At 39.2% G+C, this 20,134-nt stretch overlaps 1 protein-coding gene across 1 annotated transcript in view; it reads right to left on the bottom strand.

Annotated features, from left to right (window-relative positions):
- WWC2 (WW and C2 domain containing 2) overlaps positions 1–20,134 on the bottom strand; it is a 260,377-nt gene that overhangs the window by 91,552 nt on the left and 148,691 nt on the right. The window contains exons 3-5 of the mRNA XM_043971594.1: positions 19,288–19,491; positions 17,837–17,913; positions 2,651–2,730 (exon numbers count right to left, since the gene is read on the bottom strand). Coding sequence (XP_043827529.1) covers positions 2,651–2,730; positions 17,837–17,913; positions 19,288–19,491 — 361 coding nt within the window. The remainder of the gene's footprint in view (positions 1–2,650; positions 2,731–17,836; positions 17,914–19,287; positions 19,492–20,134) is intronic.

Here is a 20,134-nt window from a genome sequence, read left to right as displayed (position 1 = left end):
ATTTCCTATACAATGACAGTGGAGCAAGAGAGGAACAACAGTTTTGTCACATTTTTATTTCATCTAGAGTTCATTCTATATGACTGCCAGAGAAAAACCATTTAGATTGAAAATAAAGAAACAGTAAAGACCCTCCCCCATAATCAGTCTGTTTCTCAAATAAAACTGTTAAGATTACAGTGTAAAATGAAAACACTAATGCACACTAAAATTCCAAAACTAACAAAAATAACACAGTATTTAAAATCCTGAAAAAGTCCTTTATTGAGTTTCTATTTAAATTCTTTTTTTGAAGGACTGCCCCCCCCTTCTTAGTTTACCCTGCCATATCCCAGTTATTAAGCAAACATCCATTTATGCCAACAGGGTCTTGATTTCTCTAAAGCCTAAAGGTTTAAAGAGTTCCAACGCACAGTGACGATGGGGTGTTCTGATTAAATGATCAAGTAGTGTGCATGCTATACATGGTGTCCCACATTCCAAATGAACCCGCTTTATTCTGCATATAATTAAGACAGACAAAAAGTCTCTGACATAAGATATCATATCTTTCAGGTTTCAGCTAATGGGATTAGGTCCGTTCCAAAGTGGCTGCCTGAATTTCCACAAGTGTCCATTGTTTTCCTGTGGGATGCTGTTGACAGATTCTCAAACATGCCTTGGATTCCTCTAAAAATTGCTTGCGAGCAAGCTGCTTTAAAACAATACCTCATTGTGGCATTAACATAATAAAAACAGCATGTTTGGCTAACCTTTAATCCTAGGACTGGGGTATGAGTTGTTGTGGTTGTTGTTTTAAAACACCATTAGGCTTGTGTGCAATCAGTGATACCTAATTTATGGATAAACCTATTAGGGCAATTACCTCTTCACTTTCTAACCACATCCCCAAACTTATAGTGGCTTTTTCCCTTACCAAAAAAAAAAAACAAAACCAAAAACCAAAACAAAAAAACCAAACCCCAAACCCTTATTTTAGAAATTAAACATTTTTCAATCAACTCTAATCATCTACTGAGGCAGATTAACTTTGAACTGAACTTCTTTCGACTCAATAACAGGGATACTGTTGGGGGGGTGGGGACTATGATGAGAAAACTTATTTTGAACTCTGATTGTCCTCAAAACTTTCTACTATTCACAGCTACCAGACAGACTGTAATTCCTGCCAATGAAACTGCAATTCGTGGGAGTGAAGGAGGTGTACAAAACCTAAAACTAATTTGGTCTCCAGATTATTTCATTTAGTCTTGGTGATTTTTTTTTTTTGTATTCTCTTCTTCAGGCTGGCTCTGGTTTGGAACCAAATGTCTAGGTCCACAATGAAACTCAAAGAGCTTCTGGGAAATCTAAAGTAGCAGTGTGCTCATGAAAGCCTTAGGTGAAGTGGGGAAAAGAGGCCAGAAGATATGTATGTAGAAAGAAGCCACTGTCCACCTAATAGTTTTCCATGTAAAACAATCAGTGTATGTTTTTCTGTGGTTAGCAAGATGCCAAGGAACCACAAAGAGGAGATCGGAATACTTCTTAAGCAGACCTTAGAAAATCCTATTTTGGGGATCCCCTGAGGACACAGCCTCATACCCTATAAAGACTTAGATGAGCGGACAAAAGTCATTCTGGTTCCTCAGTGCTTCAGAGGGTACTTTCCTGAGTATATTTCCCAAATACTTTATTAACATCTTCTCCATTGCTTAAAACTATGAGTCAAGTCCTCATCTGTATTCTTTGCCAATTTCCAAGGTATAAAGTAATAAATGAAAATTTATAATCTATACAATATATATTAACTTTACATATGCACACATGTACATATGATATAAATAAAAATTGGTAAAAGATATTAACAGATATTTATTATTTATAAACATTATCATATATTATAATTTAATATAATTATACTATTGATATAATTTATATTATTCAGATATTATATAATAAATGGTATAAAAGAAAATTCATAAAATATATTAACAATCATATATTTATTATATATCATAAAAATGATATCATTTGTGATTATATTATATATAAATGAAAATTTGTAAAATCTATCCTATTAACAATTACCTATTTATTGTATGTGTAATAAATTTATAATTGTATATAATATATAAATGTGTATACACACATGTATGTGTATGTGTATGTGTATATCACAGCTGGCCCCAGCCCACCCCTGGTTACCTGTACACTATGGCCCATCTAAACACAGCTTTGCTGCACATCAGTTTTTCTAATGTGCTTGCTATATTTCACTGCTTATTCATATTGAGCTCATGGTCTACAGAAATGTCCCAGTCTATTTGTGAACATAAAAGTAGCACTTTACATTTATATCCCTATTAAATTTCAACTTAAATTGTACTTATCATTCTAGGGCACTGAGATTTCTTTAGGATCTGTCAGCCAGCTGTATATGCTGTAACCCTTCCCTCCCCCACCCCCTCAACAAAAGAAGTCCAATGCTTTGAAGTCAGAGACACAAGGGCATTGGTGGCTTTTGTATCTCCATTATGCATCATGGTACTTTACCTGGAATATAGTCAATTAAGTGTGTGTTGAATTGAACCTCCGCTGATATTTTATTTGCTACTAGTCAAGGGGATTGTGACATATTCAAGTTAATTTCAAATATTTTTATACTCACTGTTGCAGTGTTTCAAAGCCTTGTTCCTTATATAGTAATTCTTGCTTCATCTGTGAAAGTTCTCGCTTCAGTTTTTTAACCTTTTGTGAGAAATGGATTTAAGAATTAGAAGATCGGGTAGAAATAATTTACTTGGAATTATAGACTATTAGATGTGGAAGGAACCTTCATGTTTATTTAGTACAGATTTCAGATTTTACAGATGAGGAAATTGAGGCTCGGGATGCTTAAGTGATGTGCCTAGATGAGACTAGGAAGCGGAAGACCCTGAATTTGAAATCAGGATCTTTGACTCGGGCTACTCGCTGTTCTTTCTACCGTACCATGAAGGTTTGCTGTTGTTGTTTGTCCTTCATTTTTGAAAAGGACCATGATATCAGGTTGATGTTATGACTTGCAGTGAACTGGATTTAAGTGAGGGAGGGCTATGTAAGGTCACCAATCTCACTCTCTCCTCTAGAGCCATCTGGGTCCACTGGCAAGATATATATCAGGCCGACTGGAGATGACCCCGGATGTTTAAGGCAATTGGGGTTAAGTGATGAGCCCAGAGTCACACAGTAAGTATCTGAAGTCAAATTTGAACTCAGACAGATCCTCCCAACTTCAGGGCCAGTGCTCTATTCACTGTGTCATGGAGGTAAAAGCGGCAAAATGCCAAAAATAATAGGACTGGTTTAAGCAACCTTCTTAGCCTACAGGGAAAAGAAAATTTTTAGAAGGAATATTAATTCTTTTGGACTCGGGGGACATTTATTCAATTACCAATGAAGTGTATTATAAAGAATCATAGAATTAGACCTTGAGGGAATTCTTGATCTTGACTCCGACTCCTTTTATTTTACAAATAAGGAAACTGAGGTCAAGAAAAGAAAAATCACCAATAAATAACAGAGGCAGGATTTAACCCCAATTCCTCCAGTATCAAATCCAAGGGTTTTATTCCCCATGAGCCTGAGATAAATGGTGCTTAACTTATTCTCAAGAACAAACACTGGGAGAATCTGCCTAATTAGCCAGATGACATTGGTATATCAAGGCATTTCATTTTGGTCAACAATTAAAGTTCTTCACAAAATGGCCAAAGATAACTCATTCTGAAGTATCAAATTGTATTATGAAGCATTATAGACATTCACTTTGGCATTTCTGAACTAAATAACTTGCTATTTCATTCATTCAATCATTCATTCAAATGTAAGACACAGTGATGGTCAAGGTATCGAAGTTAGTAAGACACAGTTGATTCCTCAGGGACTTCACTGTGTGATAGGGGAAATAAGACATATTAAACTATAATTCTTGGCAGAGGGTGGACAGTGACATAAAGGAAGCCTGAGCAATGTGCTACAGGCCTCATAGAAGGGGTGGTGTTTGACCTTGAAGGATCTATAGCATTGACAGGAGGGGACAACCAGAATCATAAAGTCGTAGAGGGGTGCTCTTCACCCTGGAATGATTATTATTCAAAGAGACATTGACAATCAATAGCTCGGATGTCACTTCCCTTCAGAGTTTGGATTATTTGGTATTTCTACAAAATGATCCATTGTTGGGTTTTTTCAGAAAACCATTAGTCAGTGGCTAAAATAAGGAAAAAGTGAAAAAAAAAATTAAAAGGAAAGTGAAATTCTATTATGGGTAATGAACAATATTGGTTTAAAAGGAAAGATTCTGAAGCATACTTCCTTTCTCTCAGGAAAGAGGGTGCCAAATGCTGCATATGCCATCAGCTGTGTTTGCTGTGTGAACTGGTTTTGCTTCAGGGTTTTTCTTTGTGACAACAAAATATCCTGGGTAGAGGGTACAGGGAATACTGGAGAAATGAGTACAGGACAAAACCCAAAAGGTAATCAATACCACTTTTTACAAAGTTTTTTTCCAAAACAAAAGCAGTTAATTTTTTATGTGCTAAGAGCTGGAAAGACTAAATGACTCTGATGGAAAGGAAAAGGACATCAATAAAATTATTTTTAATACAGCCCTCAAAAAGCAATTTCTAGTTGAGGTACACAGGGAAGAATTGAAATTACATACTACTTCAGAATTTGTGACAGTTCTGAAAAGGGCTGGGCTAAAATTTATATTCACCTATGGAAAAAAGGAAGACAAAATAAGGAAGGATAATCTATTTCCATTTGACTCAAATTCAGTCAGTCAATAAACATTTATTAAGCACCTACTATGCGCCAAGGGCCCTTCCAGCTTTAAATTTATGAACTGATGATCTACAGAAGGGTATACTGTTTTGTGTTTTGTTTTGTTTTGGTTTTTGGTGAGGCAATTGGGGGGTGAGTAACTTGCCCAGAATCACACAGCTAATAAGTGTCAAGTGTCTGAGGCCAAATTTGAACTCAGGTCCTCCTGACTCCAGGGCCGGTGCTCTATCCACTGCGCCATCTAGCTGCCCCCTGGGTATACTGTTTTAAAAGAGCCACCCAAGAGTCCAGAACATAAAAATGACATAACGAAACCTAGGTATAAAGAAGATAATTAGGGTATGTAGCGTGGGATACACAGGGCAGTGGTAATAGGAAGAAGCAAAATGGAAAAGATCTGTCAGAAAGCAATAGTGGCCTATGCTAGGATAGGGGGCAGGGAATCAATAATGAAGTCAAAGATAAGCATGGAACATTAGGAGGCTGAACTCAGAAGGAGGCATAAGCTTAGAAACCTGGTGAGTTTCTGGTGCTACTCAGCTTCAGGTAGACATGTTTGATGAGAAGTAGGATATTCACGTTTCAAGTTCTGAAGGCAGAGCAAGGCAGGGCAGGGCTGGAGGAAGATTTGGAGTCACTTCTGTAGGGGTGCTAGCAGAAACCATGGAAGTAAATGAGACAGAAAGAAAAGTGGGCCAAGGATGGCAACTTGGAAAACACCTGCTTTTGAGGGGTTGGATAGGAGATAAAGAGCTCACTGGGAGGGGCAGCTAGGTGATGCAGTGGATAGAGCACTGGCCCTGGAATCAGGAGAACCTGAGTTCAAATCTGGCCTCAGACACTTGACACTTACTAGCTGTGTGACCCTGGGCAAGTCATTTAACCCCAACTGCCTCCCCCCAAAAAAAGAGCTCACTGGGAGGAATCAGAGGAGCATACTGCTAATTACTACAGATATTTGGGGAGGGACCAGATTTGTGGTCTCTTCTGTACAGGGAAGTCCCAGTGGAAGAATCTTCCTCCACGAATGCAGAATAACATATGCATGCAAGCTTGAGCCTTGAAAAAGGTGTGTGAGGTTCCAAGAACCCACCCAAGTCACAAGATGTCCCAGGTGGGACTCAAACCAAGGCCTTCCAGACTCCCAGGCCAGCTTTCTATCCACTACAGCATGGCAGCTGCTCACACATCACATTAGTGAATGGACAAATGAGCATGATAATATAACAGAAACCATTCAGAAGCACAATACTATTATGGACTGTCTATCCCCCAATATGCAGCATCGTTGTTCTCACTCTTCTCTACTTGACCAATCCATTACTAACACCTTTCTTCTTCAGGACATCATAAAGCATATAAGTAAGGACTTGAGGCTGTGGGGGGAAACAACGACAGTTTCCCTAGAATTATGTTTTTGTTCAACTGTTTTTTGAAAGATTTAGTTTATAAGTTTAATTATAAAGGAAATGCCAGATAGAATTGTGTATTCTCGGGACTCCTACACCAAAGCAAAAATCTTACTCAAAGAGAAAACAAGCAACATATAAAATGCTTGGCTCTGGAATTCATTACCTCTTCATTCCAAAATGAAAACCTAGTTGCATAAAAGCCTAGAAGTGGTTCTATCACACAGGTGTCTTCATCCTGATGTATTCGCCAAAGCATCTAATTTTAATCAGCGGCAGTTCATCGCCTAATTTTATAGACAAGCTTCTGCAGCATCACAGGTACTTGTGCCGGAGACACATGTTCTTTGACTACGGGCATATACTGCTTTTTCCAACGACTTCACAAGATAAATTGACATTTTAAATTTATTTCAAAGTTATTTTTGAAAACTATAAAGGTAAAGTGATTAAATGTGATACATATGACAGGAGTTCAGAAGCATTCTGAGACCTCCAGCAGTCTCAGCGATGATGAGTCTTATTTTTAACAAAGGAGAAGGACAGGGGGAAAAAGAAGAAAGAAGAGAGCGGAAAAGATATTAGTCCTACATCTCAGGAATTTCATGAGACAGGCTGGCTTTAGCGGAGGACAGTTGACCCAAGGGTTCACCAAGCAACATTAAAAGATAATGAGCAAAATGGCATTTGACTAATGACTAACTTCACTTTTCACCATTTCCCAACTTGTCTTTCTGGGGTCTCCTTGAGCAAGTCCAAAAAGGGCAACTGTCAACTTGCTTGTCAAAAGACCCCCTTCCTTTGTCTGTTCTTATGCCCTATGAAAACTACTTCTGCACCAAACTTCCTCACACCATCAAAGTCTTCTTTAAGGAAGACCAGATGGGCCAAAGGTTTAAACACAATTTTAATTTCATTTCCAAAAAATCATGGAAAAACCCAGAACAGCATATTTTGGAGACTTGTGAAGAAATGGAAGTGATCAGGAAAAAGATGGGTACACCGGGTATCTTTAAAGAGAAAAAACATTTATGCAATGAAATGTCAACATATTTCAAAAGGAAAACAATAGATTAGGGAAATGTGATAAAACTGGTAAAAGCTTATAATACGTTAAAATAATTTAATAACCTATCCAGATTCTACTCAATGAATAGTAAAAACAGAACATGTGTATACATATGTATATACTTTATTTTCATGTGTGTATACACACATGAAAATAAAGTAAATTACCATGTGGTAAAATGCAGGTTTTTTTCCCTTTCCTTTCTTTTTCTTCTTCTTCTTCTTTTTTTTTTGCAGGGCAATGAGGGTTAAGTGAATTATCCAGGATGTAAGGAGCTAAAATTCTATCTAGTCTGTCTAAAATATCTAATGAGTGGTCGCCAATAAATTATAAGCTCTAGCAAGAATTTAGACTTTTAAGCATTTATTAAGGAGAATAAGAATTTGGTGAAGAGAAAGAGAAAGAGGCCTAGATTCAGCTATCTATCTTAGGGAGCTACAGTTCTTCCGCTCTGCTCTCCATGAGAGTCCTGGTGAAAGCCCGGGAAAGAGCCAGCCTCGCCCCCCCCCCTTCCCCAACATCACTTCCTGATGCCAAAGAAAAGCCACATGTCTTGCCCTCAAACACCTTCTCCTCACAGTGGAACTTTCCTACAGTAAGTCTCCAGCAGGTGGCGTCATTCCAATCGTTACAAGGGTCACTCAGCTATTAAGTGTCAAGTGTCTGAGACCGGATTTGAACTCAGGTCCTCCTGAATCCAGAACTAGTGCTTTATCCACTGTGCCACCCAGCTGCCCCAAAATGCAGTTTCACTAACAGCTTATGAAAGTATCAATTAAAGCAACTGTAAGTTACCACTGTATACCCAATAACCAAAGTAAATTTAAAAAATTTTTAAATTGAGTTGGTGGGCCTTGAGCAGCAGACATACTTTTAGGTTGTTGGTGGTGATATAATCTTTCCGAAGAGCAATCTAGCAATACATAATGGCTACATAATGATCGTTGATCTGTATACCATTTGATCCAGTAATTCCTAATTTAAAATAGACGAAAGAGGGGGGGAAAATAATTTGTACAAACAATGTTAGTAAAATGAGAAAATATCAGAAAGACCCCCCTCCCCCTCAGATGCTCAACAATAGGAGAATGGCTACTTAAGTCATGGCATAAAACTAAGCAAAACCAGGAAAAATATATAGCTATTAAAATTATAAATACCACGACACATTCATATGAAGCAACATTTTTAAGTTTGCAAAGAGGAACATGAGTACACTTTGATTACAGTTACATGAAAAACCAAAATGTACATTAGCAAAAATTAGAAGGTAAAGTGGAATCACGTAAATAATTGTGAAAAACAGCATGGTGTAGTGGGGATAGAGAGCTGGCCTCACAGTCAGGAAGACCTGGGTTCAAATCTTACCTAGGAGTACAGTGTATAGTGCTTTGGGCTCCTGGTCAAGTCACAACCTCTCAGCACTTCAGGCAACTCTCTAAGACTAAAAAGTTGCTGATCTGCATTGGTAGAGGGAGTTCCTCACCTGGAACTCCATCCATATACAATGAAATCCCAAGGCAAAAAAATAACTAAATAAATAACTAAATGAATGAATCAATGAATGTTTGTTTTTATTTTTATTAGATTCTTTTTATCCTGTAAAATAATTTATTGAATTCATTCTTAAAGCAACACTGAAAGAACCTCATTATGAAATAAATGATATCTATCAATCAATCAACATTTATGAAGTGCCTACTATGTGCCAAGCACTGCTCTCAGTGCTGGGGATACAAAAAGAGGCAAAAGATAGCCCCTGGGGGCAGCTAGGTGGCACAGTGGATAAAGCACCAGCCCTGGATTCAGGAGGACCTGAGCTCAAATCTGGTCTCAGACACTTGACACTTAGTAGCTGTGTGACCCTGGACAAATCACTTAACCCTCATTGTCCTGCAAAAAAAAAAAAAAAAAAAAAAAAAGATAGCCTCTTCCCTTAAGGAATTTAATGGAAATGTCTCACTAGGATTCCCAGATTTAATGCTTATCTTTTCCACAAATTCCTTCTTCTAATGTCCTAATTACTTCCTCAGTTATCTAATGAATCAGAAAGGAAATGTAACCAATCATTCTCCTTGACCTTTATCTTTTTTTTTTTTTTAGTGAGGCAATTGGGGTTAAGTGACTTGCCCAGGGTCACACAGCTAGTAAGTGTTAAGTGTCTGAGGCCAGATTTGAACTCAGGTACTCCTGACTCCAGGGCCGGTGCTCTATCCACAGCGCCATCTAGCCACCCCCTGACCTTTATCTTTACAGCCTAGATTAAGGTCATCATTTCCTCACATCTGTCCCTTCTACTTCATTCTTAAAGCCAGAGCAAAAAATTCCATTATGGATTTTGGGGATTTGTAGCATCTTCTTATCTTCTCTGCCTCTAGCATTGCCTCAATTAAGTCAATCCTGGGCACCTGATGTCTTGGCTCTCTAAGCCCCACCCCCACCCCAATGAAATCTAAACCTTCCAGATCAAGTGGAAGTGTTTTAGTAGCCATACTCTTCTTATTGAATATGTGAAAACAAGCAAACAAATTCCTATTATACATGTACTTCAATTTTTGTCCTCTGGATTGGTCATCTTGTGTCTGTGGGATCTGTTCTCCTTTAGTTTGCTGTATATGTGTGGTTGTATTAAACAAAGCTTTCCATCTGGCCCACAGTGGAAATCTGACTATATTGACAATGATAGACTTCTTTACTACTTTCCCCCTTTCAACTCCAGGCAACTGAACAAAGCTCTCACACAGCCCTTCAAAGATATGAGAGGGTGAGCTCTGTCTGCTTCAAATAGTAAGAGATGATTAAATATTTACAAATATGTATTTCCATATCAATGTTGACTACTTCACACTTTAAGCACCCAAGGGGGCTTAAAAGTTGTGAGTAAGTAAATTTAGGTTCAATGTAAAGAAACATTTCTCAACAATCTGAGGTATAGAAAAGTAGAATGGGCTGCCCTGGGAGGTCCTAGTTCTCCAAAGTAAAGGCTGTATTGGACTATTACTTAAATATGTATTATACAAGTATATGATGTATTATAGATGGGTTTCTTGTTTATGTGTGGTTGGGACTAAGTGACTCTCTGAAGTTCCTCCCAACTCTGAGATTCTGTATCTGAAGAATCAAATGCACCAAAACAGCTTGGAATATGGTAATATCTGGCAGAGTCTAGTCAATTTGCACATTTAAAGAAAGAAAAGAATACATAGATGACCAGAAAAAATTAAATAAGTATCCTTATATTTATGAAAGAGGTGACTAGGGAGGAAAAAAGGAAGGAAGGAAGGAAGGAAGGAAGGAAGGCATGACTCTACAAAATAACTCTGTGACTTTAAACAAGTTTCTTAAGCTCTGACTCATTTTCCTCAAATATAAAATTTATTATATATGCCCTGTCAATCTACTTAAAAATAAAAGGAATATGACTATTCAAAAATCCATATCTAAAGTTCTGAAATCATCATTAAGAAATCAGGGCAGGGAGATTCAAACTTACCAAGCCCCCCCTTTCTCAATGTCCCCATGCAAGGAACTGTGGACAGTTAAACAGATACATAGTCTCAGTCTTCCTCTAGTCAAGTCTTCTAATATTTAGTAAATGCTTACTATTTGCAAGGCACTGGGAATAAAAGAAAGACAAAAAAGATTCCTGCCCTCAAGGAGGTCAGAGTCTAACCTAGGTACAAACAAGATATAGACAAGATAATCAGGAGATAAACTTGGAGGCATTAAAGCAGATCTAGAAAGGCTTCTTACAGAAAGCAGGATTTTGGCTGAGACCAGAAGGATGCGAGGGAAGAAAGAAGATGATGATGAGGAGGGAAAGAATTCGTGGCATCAGGGACAGTCAGGGAAAAGGCCCCAAAGTGGGAGATGAAGTGTCTTGTTTGAAGAAGAGCAGGGAGGCCAGTGCCAGTGGATCATGGGGTATATGGAGGGGAGTAAGACATAACACTGAAAAGTAGGAAGAGAATTTAGGTTTGATCATGGAAGTAATAAATACTACTACAGTTAAAGGGTTGACATGGTTAGAACTAAATTTTAGGAAGATCAATGTGACAGCTGAATGGAAGATGGTCTGGAGGCAAGGAGACCAAGCACAAAAAAGGCACAGCAATAGTTCAGGTGATAAGGGCCTGCACAAAGGTAATGAATGAATGGCAGGATAACAGAGGAGAAGATGTATATAGAAGAGATAATGAAAAAGTAGAAATGGCAATTGCTACGACTTGGCAACTGATTGGCTACTGGGGGGAAGGTGGGGGAAGGATGTTGAGAGAACGAGGAGTCATGGATGAAACCTAGGTTGGTTGAGAGACTAAGTGACAGTAATGGGACATCAATAGTTGGGAAGAGGTGAGGATTTGGGGGTAAAGATAATGAGTTCAGTTTAAGATGTTTTCTCTAGCCACAAACAATAATGTGAACAAAGAGAATGAAAATAAATATCCAAAACCAAACCTTCTCTAAATTTGCCCGTTTGTATAATAATCTATGTAAATAACATCCATTAAGAACAAAGTATTTACATTAAGGTGATTTTATGTGAAGATTGGTACAATAGATGGAGTTAGTCTTTCAATTACTTAACCAAAGTTTCCTAAAGTAAGTGAAACCACACACTCTCAGAGCAAGAAGGCACTTCCCAAGACCTCTACTCCAACCTCCAAAAGCATGACTTCCCTATGTAATATTCCCAACAAGTGTTCTTCCCTCCACTCCAAGACCTCCAGTGACTGATAGCTACTTTCCTCACCAGACAGCCCAAGTCCAGAAATGAATGATCTTCCTATCTCTACTCTGAGTTAAGACCTGTCCTTCTGCAACTGCCACTACTTCTCATTTTGTACTCGGGGACCTAGAAAAATAAATTCATCTCACTTTCACAGGATATAATCTGAACAACAATAACAAAGAAGAAGGCCTCCACTGGAGGATCTATGGGAAAACATGGAATAGAAGCCTGCAGGATGAGGTCTACTGGGATTTTAATTTGGTCAATGAAGGAAATTCCTACTCCCATGATTCCAAGTAAGGTATTTTGGTGAAGATATTTGAAGAAAGTGAGGTCCCTACCTATATTATGATAAAAAGCTATTCTGAAGCCTTAAAGGAAGTATTAACAAAAAAAGACAATCTGCTATCAAAATTCAGAACTCTAGTATGATGGTGTTAAAGCAGTACCATAATTCAAAGGAAAATAGAATAAAGATGCCTCGCATCTGACCTATTTTTTGCTTTTTAAAGAGCTATCATTCTGAGCTTGAATATACTCAGACCTAGGGCAATATTCCTCTTTAGTTAAAAACAAAAACATGGTAGCAAAATAATTTCTCTGCAGTTGGATTATCTAGTTCTGAGAAACACTTAGAAAGTTGATAAGGGTTTCAAATGGTATCTGATCAACATTTCAAAGGACAGTGATAATAGGTGATAACTTACTTAGAGAAGCCTACAGTCAAAATTAAAGTCTTGGCTATCAGGGCATGGAATGAGAGCAACTGGTATCAGGCCATTCTTTTTTTTTTTTTTGGTACGGCAATGAGGGTTAAGTGACTTGCCCAAGGTCACATAGCTAGTAAGTGTCAAGTGTCTGAGGCTGGATTTGAACTCAGGTCCTCCTGAATCCAAGGCCAGTGCTTTATCCTCTGTGCCACCTAGCCGCCCCCATGTATCAGGCCATTCTTGACCTCAGAACTTCAGTCCTCCTCTATTCTATACCGCCCCCCCCCCCGCTTTTTGTAAAAAACATTGTCTAGTCTTTCCCAGTCCTACAAATATATCCCCATTCTCTCTTCCCTTTCCTTCTACTGTGATTTGTCTCATCTCTAACATTTCTATAAACATGGAGGTGGAATTAAAAAACCATTTTGCATTTCCTTTTATAGATATTATAAAAAATCTACAGATAATGGAGCTGATGCTTAGAGAAATTAAGTGATTTGCCCAAGGTTATACAACTAGCACAAGCAGGAGCCAGGATTGGAAACTAAGATTGTGCTAACTCAAAGTCCAATGTTCTATTGTACCATGACTGCCTGGTGAAAATTAAAGAAGAAATGCAGAGGGAACGTTTCAACGTAGTACCTGGAGTCTCCTTTATCCAATGGCCCACAGAATGCTCTATCTGGTTCTAGGTCTTTGTGTTAGGATCACAGGCCTCTACCAATGTGTTAAATTTTACCAATGAGCTGGGGGACTTAACTTAGTTCAAAGTAAAAGTGTTTAATGAAATGTTACAGGAATAAAAATAACAACAGAACATTCCTCCCATATTGATTTCTTCCCTAGCAACAAACCAGAGCATGATTTTTCCCTGTCAAGGACTATTAAAATTTAGACTGACCAACTAGATATCAAGAGGGACATACCTAAGAAGGGGGATGGGGTAGCTAGGTGGCACAGCGGATAAAGTACCAGCCCTGGATTCAAGAGGACCTGAGTTCAAATCTGACCTCAGACACTTGACATTTACGGGGAGGGGGGGGAGAAGGGGGGGAAGGAGGAGAGGGAGCAGAAGGGGGAGGGGGAGGAGGAGGAGGAGGAGGAGGAGTATGGGGAGATAAAATTCTAAAAGTCAATTAGGTGTAGCTACTGCCTGACCAGAGCTAGGAGACAGATAATCCCAAAAGTCAGAACCATCATTTAAAAAAAAATCCCCCTGGACTCTCAGGAATAGGAAAGCATCTGGGCTTTCCCCACCCCATCCCAAAAGGGAACTTTCCACTTTCAGGTGGATACCCATCTATCCTCTATAAAAGATTTTGCCTTCCCTCTTCTAGGGGGAGAATGTTTCTAAGCCCTCCTCCCCGAGGGGTGAAGTCTAGTGCCAAATAAAGACTTTAATTCTAATTGGACTGTGGGCGAGAATGTAATTCTTTATTGAGGAATACCTAAGGACCACCACCTCTCTCCCATGACAATAGTCTCATGCATAAATACCCTAAAATGGAATAGGGGTCAAGAGGGATGGATGGAGCTAAAAATGTAACTCGGTCTATATAATTATGAAAAATTTCAAGGGCCATAAGAATACAGCATGGGGGTTTAAAGAAATCAGTGTAGCTGCATAGAAAATTGTCTGTTAAATACAAACTAGGTAAGGAATGGTACATAATTAAGGATAAATATTAAAGAATGACATAAATCCAGAAGCATAGCATCAGTCACAATAAGATGAGGAATTTTGTAAAACAAGGGAAGATTTATAGGAACCGGGGCAGAACAAGGAAAGTAGAATCAAGAGAATAATATATCTGTGCTCCAATGATATTATAATTGTATATGACACTGGAGACAGAAAGAAGATAAAAATCCTCGATTAATATTGGTACCAGATGACAGTTCTGGAAAGAACACACTTTTTTCTTTTCAGTAGGGAGGTAAGGAAAATTGTTTGAGAGGTGAAGGTGAGCAGCAGGTTTTGTGTGTGTGTGTGTGTGTGTGTGTGTGTGTTTTGTGGGGCAATGAGGGTTAAGTGACTTGCCCAGGGTCACACAGCTATTAAGTGTCATTTGTCTGAGGTCAGATTTGAACCCAGGTCCTCTTGAATCCAGGGCCGGTGCTACCTAGCTGCCCCCTAAACACGGCAGGAGTTCTTAACATTTTTTTGTATCATGGATTCTTTTGGCAACCTGGTGAGACTAATGTCTCTTCAAAATGTTTTTAAATGTATATGATAAAATACATGGGATTACAAAGGAAACCAATTACATTGAAATATATTTATAATTTTTTTCTTTTTTAATCACAAAGCCCCAGGTTAAGAAGGTATGTTCTAGGGCCTAAGAGTAAATGTGTCACCATTTAAGGTATTTGTATTTTCGAAGAAGGAGCAGAGGAAAGAATTCTGGATCTGAGGTTTGAGCCTGTTGTAGTTCAATTGTTTTAGTTGTGACCGACTCTTCGTGACCCTGTTTGGGGTTTTCTTGGCAGAGATACTGGAGTGGTTCGCCATTTCCTTCTCCAGTTCATTTGACAGATGAGGAAACTGAGGCAAACAGGGGTAAGTGACTTGCCCAGGGTCACACAGCTAGTAAATCTCTGAGGCCAGATTTGAACTAAGAAAGATGAGTCTTCCTGACTTCAGTCCCAACAATCTATCTCCTAAGCTACCTAGCTGCACCTGGGTTCAAATCCTAGCTCAGGTACCTAGCATCTATGTGACCTTAGAAAAGTCATTTTAAACTCTCTGACGCCTCCCTGGCCTATCTGAAAAACAAGGCAGTTGGACTAGATTCTTCCTTCCCCACCAACACATCCTTTCTGGTTCTGAAACAGTCACAATTTCTGTGCTGAAAGGCTTTGCTGAATTTTATTATTTTTCTAAGGGAAAGTACAATTCTATATAGGATGGGGTGGTATTTACTGGTAAATTCTTATGTTGCAAAGACCAAAATACACTGAGGACACTTTTTTTTTTTAAGGATAATATAAAAGTTAGAGCCCAGTGGAAGCTGAAGCTATCCCACAGGAATCCTTATATAGGGACTAGTAGCCTCCATTTCTATTTGAGTTTAACACAGTTGTTCCACACCACTGGTTGCTAAGAAAGAATAAGCATTTATTGAGTATCTACTATGTGCCAGGCATTGTGCTAAGCACTTTACAAATATTATCCCATTTGATCCTCACAACAACCCTGGGAGGTAGGTACTATTATAACCCCCATTTTACAGGTGAGGTAGACAGAGGTTGAGTGACTTGCCCAAGGTCACACAGTAAGTATCCCAAGTGGAACCTGATCTCAGGTCTTTTTGACTCCAGGCATGATGCTCTATCCACAACAGCTCCATAGCAGAAGTGTCTCAGGCTTAAGGGGTAAGGTGGGATATCACTAAGATGGAACAATGTCTACTAATTAGCAACTGTGAGGGACCCCCAAGACCCTGATCAGAAGAGTACAAGACGGAGATGAGAGGCGGGCATGATAGACTTTCAGGCAGAACAGCTAGGCACATGCTACTCTCCAGCTACCTCCTCTTCCCTCCCACAATGCCTAACCCACCCAGGCCTGCAAGCAGCATAGGCTTGTGATAACCAGCATTAGAGGAGGATCCAATACCAGTGATCTGAGCTAGAATACTTATGTAGGCCTCTGTATTCCCAAGAAGCCCTGCCCAAGAAACAGGATCTGTAGACTTCATCAGCTGGCTCTCTGTATGGGCAGCTAGATGGAGTAGTCGATAGAGCGCTGAGCCTAGAGTCAGGAAGATCTGAGCTTAAATCTGGCCTCAAACATTTACTAGCTGCGTGTCCCTGGGCAAGTCACTTTACCCTGTTTGCCTCGGTTTCCCTATCTGTCAAAGAACTGAAGAAGGAAATGGCAAATCACTCTGGTATCTTTACCAAAAAAAACCCCAAAGGAGTCACAAAGTGTCAGACAGGACTGAAGTAACTCAACAACGTGAGTGTATAAAAGTTTCTCTAAAGTTTCAGGAAGAAGAAGGGTCCTATGCTCCTAGAGGGAACTGCTAAAAACAAGACAAGGGTGCTACTCTGTTTCTATTTATTTGTAGTAGAAAGGAATAGGGCAAATGGAAGGAGCTAGTCACATTTTGAGGGGGTGTTGCCAGCTGATAAGAATGGATCTCAGAACAAACTAATTGGGGAAGGATGGTCTAATGGTAAAGACCAGTAGCCAAGAGACATGGAAGAAATCACCTAATCTCTTAGGACCTCTGTTTCCATCTCTTTGAAATGAAGATGGTAAACGAGATGATCATTTAGGTCCCTAATGGTTACAAATTCTATGAATCGATAATTAGGTACTTGTGGGAACACAAGTCCTATCTTTATTATCAAAGAAAAAAAAAACTGAAGCAAAATGATAAGTACCTACCTTCCGTGGTTAAAAAAAAAAGCAAACAATAGCAAAAGTATAGGACAGGAGATACCTACTTTATTAACAATTCATGGTTTCTGGGGTTTTTTTTTAGAAAGACCTGCTAGGGATTTTGTTGATCACAAACTCAATATGAGCCACATGAAATGGGTCTGTCAGAAATGCAGCCTCTGACTGTGAAGATCAAAGGAGGAAGTAATTTTACTATAGAGACTGCATTCATCAGACATCTGGAGTCCTATGTTAAGTTCTGGTTGCTACATTTTAACAGGGAAATGGGCAAACTGAAATGAATGAAGGCAACCAGAATGGAGAATAGTTTGGAGGCGGAATAGTCGGAAGAGCTAGGGATTCACAGTTGGAGAAAGTAAGAGTGGGGGAGTATGAAGAGGGACATACGATAGCTATAATGTGGAAGAGAGCTGTTTGTGTGCGGCTTCAAAAAGCAGAGTGAAGGTCAATAAATGATAACTATCACAGAAAGGCAAATTTCAGCTGGATATAAAGAAGAACTAAACTAATTACAATTGTCCAATAAATGATCTGCCTTGTGAGGTAGTGAGTCCCCCATCATTAAATTCAAGCGGATCACAGAAGATCTATGAGAGATGCTGTGGTGGAGATTCCCACTTCGGGGTGAAGTTGGAATAGATGGCGTCCCAGCATTAATATTCTATAATATGCATAAGCAACGTAAAATAGTCTTACCCTTAACCGTGTAGTGGAGATCTCTGCCTTCAGAATATCAGGGTCATATTTAGTGCTGGATGAAGATCCTGAGAACACTTTTGAAAGAAAAAACCAAAAACCTTTAAGAACCATAATCATGTCTCCGATACTCCCATTTTAGGGATGCCTACTCTGATGCATCATCATGGGAGGGGGGCGGTGATCATTGCTTTTTACATTTATACCTCTGGAATGAAAACTCCAGCAGATCCTACCAAGCCAAGAAGTTCTCAAAGTACTGGTCTGTAACTTGTTTCATCTAAGGACCAACCTGGCTGAGTCTGGAGAAGTAGATCCCAAAAGGGGAGGACAGCAGGGAAGGAATGATTTGGCCACAGCAACTCGTGAAATTGTGTGACTGTGGTCTGAATCTGTGAAGGCATCTCTTCCTCCCCCCACACCCAGCCCCCCGATGAAACTGTGGCCCTATAAAGTGACAGTATCACTGGGGCTATTCATTTCTTTTTTACATTCCTTATTCAGAAAAGGAATAAATATGAAAACTCACTCTCAACTATCCAACCATAATTTGAACTGCCCTTTAATAAAAAGAGCATTAGTCGTAAGTGGGAAAAAAGAACACTATAAAGCCAGTGGCCTCCCACCTTCACTGACTCTTCTCAGCTAAGAGAACAACACACCCTAGATTCAGTTCTTCCAAGGCTTAGATTATCCAAGTACTTCTCTTTTTTAAATAGAGTATTCTAACATCCATCACAGCTATGCCTAAAATACTTAAACAAAACAAAACAACACTCCAGATCAGGGGTTCTTAATCTGGAGTCTGTGAACTTAAAAAAAGTTGGTAACTATTTTAATATAATTGGCTTGCTTTGTAATCCTGTGTATTCTAATTATCCATTTAAAAATATTACTCAGAGGAGATTTCACAAGACTGGTCGAATGGGTTCAGAACACATAAAAAGCTAAGACCCCTTGCTCTAGGGCCCATACAAATAATTAGGGAAAAGAAGAGCCTGGACAAATACAATCTGCGGGTGAAACAAAAGCCTTATGATCAATCATTTCAGTACCCTGACTCTATAAGCTGTGCAGATGTGGTGTGTTTGCTAGAATTGTTCATGAATAACCCAACGTGGATGATTTCTCCTTTCTCTCCTCTCTATTCTAATTAGCAGAGAAATGGTCCAAAAGACAGAGGGTGAAGCTAGAAAAGGCACTTATGATCTACAAAACAGAAAAGCTTAGCCTAAAGTATCAAGGGTTTCAGGTTACCTCCTGGTGGCAGGGAAGTTTAATGAGAAACCTGCAGCACGTTTTTCCCCTCTGAGGGTGTCTTTAGGATATGTTTCCTACTGACAGTAGGAAATAAAGACTCCACTTGAGATCCTGAAGAAACTCCGAGTTGGCTTCCCTTTCTTATTTGGAGAACCAAGTTCCTGAATAATGAAATCAGACTGTATACTTACAGCTTGTTCGGGAACTCGACTTCTCCTTGTAAGCATCATTTAATCGAACGTATTCATCCAATGCCAGGGCGAGCCTTTTCTCTTTCACGTGGTATAGCTCCTTCTGAGTGCTGAGAGCATCTTGGGCCACCATCAGGTAGTCTTTTAGCATTCTCTCTTGTTCCCTCCTCCATTGTTTTCTGGGATCTTCTATCTGTGTGGTTTCTGGAAAGGAAATTGTGGAAAAGCTTAAACTACACTTGGATTTTGGTAAAAAAAAAAAAAAATTGTGGCAAACAACGACTTTATTCTCACTCATTTCCACTAGCTTCCCTTCCCTCGCCCACCTTTGAATCATGCAGGGTCTCTGAAGACAAGGATTGCCTCACTTTTGTCTGTAGCATGCAGGACCTAGCACGGTGCTTAGAATATAGCTGGTACAGTTCTTTCTCATCATTCAATTCAATCCAATAAACATTTATTAAGCACCTACTATGTGCAAAGCACTGGGGGACAAATTTTAAAAAAGAAAGAAGTCCTTCCTTAAGGAGCTTACAATCTGATGGGCAAAGACAACACATTCTATAAAGTCATGGCAAACACTGTAATTAGTGAAATGCAGGGTTAGATCCCCGCACTGCTCTGGTCCCAACATTAACTTCAGCACTTTCCCGAGTGGCTGTGGGTACTGATCAGTGAATTTCTTCTTCCTTTTTCTGGATGAACCATATTGTTGATTCCCTAACACTGACCTCATGACCTATAACAGCACCATTACTCCGGTCTGAACAAAGCTTACCAAACGTGTATTTCTCTATAAGTATATCAGACCTTTTTGGGCTTAGGAACACTAGAAAACACTACAGTT

This window comes from Dromiciops gliroides, chromosome 6, assembly GCF_019393635.1.
Source record: "Dromiciops gliroides isolate mDroGli1 chromosome 6, mDroGli1.pri, whole genome shotgun sequence".
Taxonomy (NCBI): Eukaryota; Metazoa; Chordata; class Mammalia; order Microbiotheria; family Microbiotheriidae; genus Dromiciops; species Dromiciops gliroides.
This window is presented reverse-complemented; position numbering and strand designations above follow the sequence as displayed.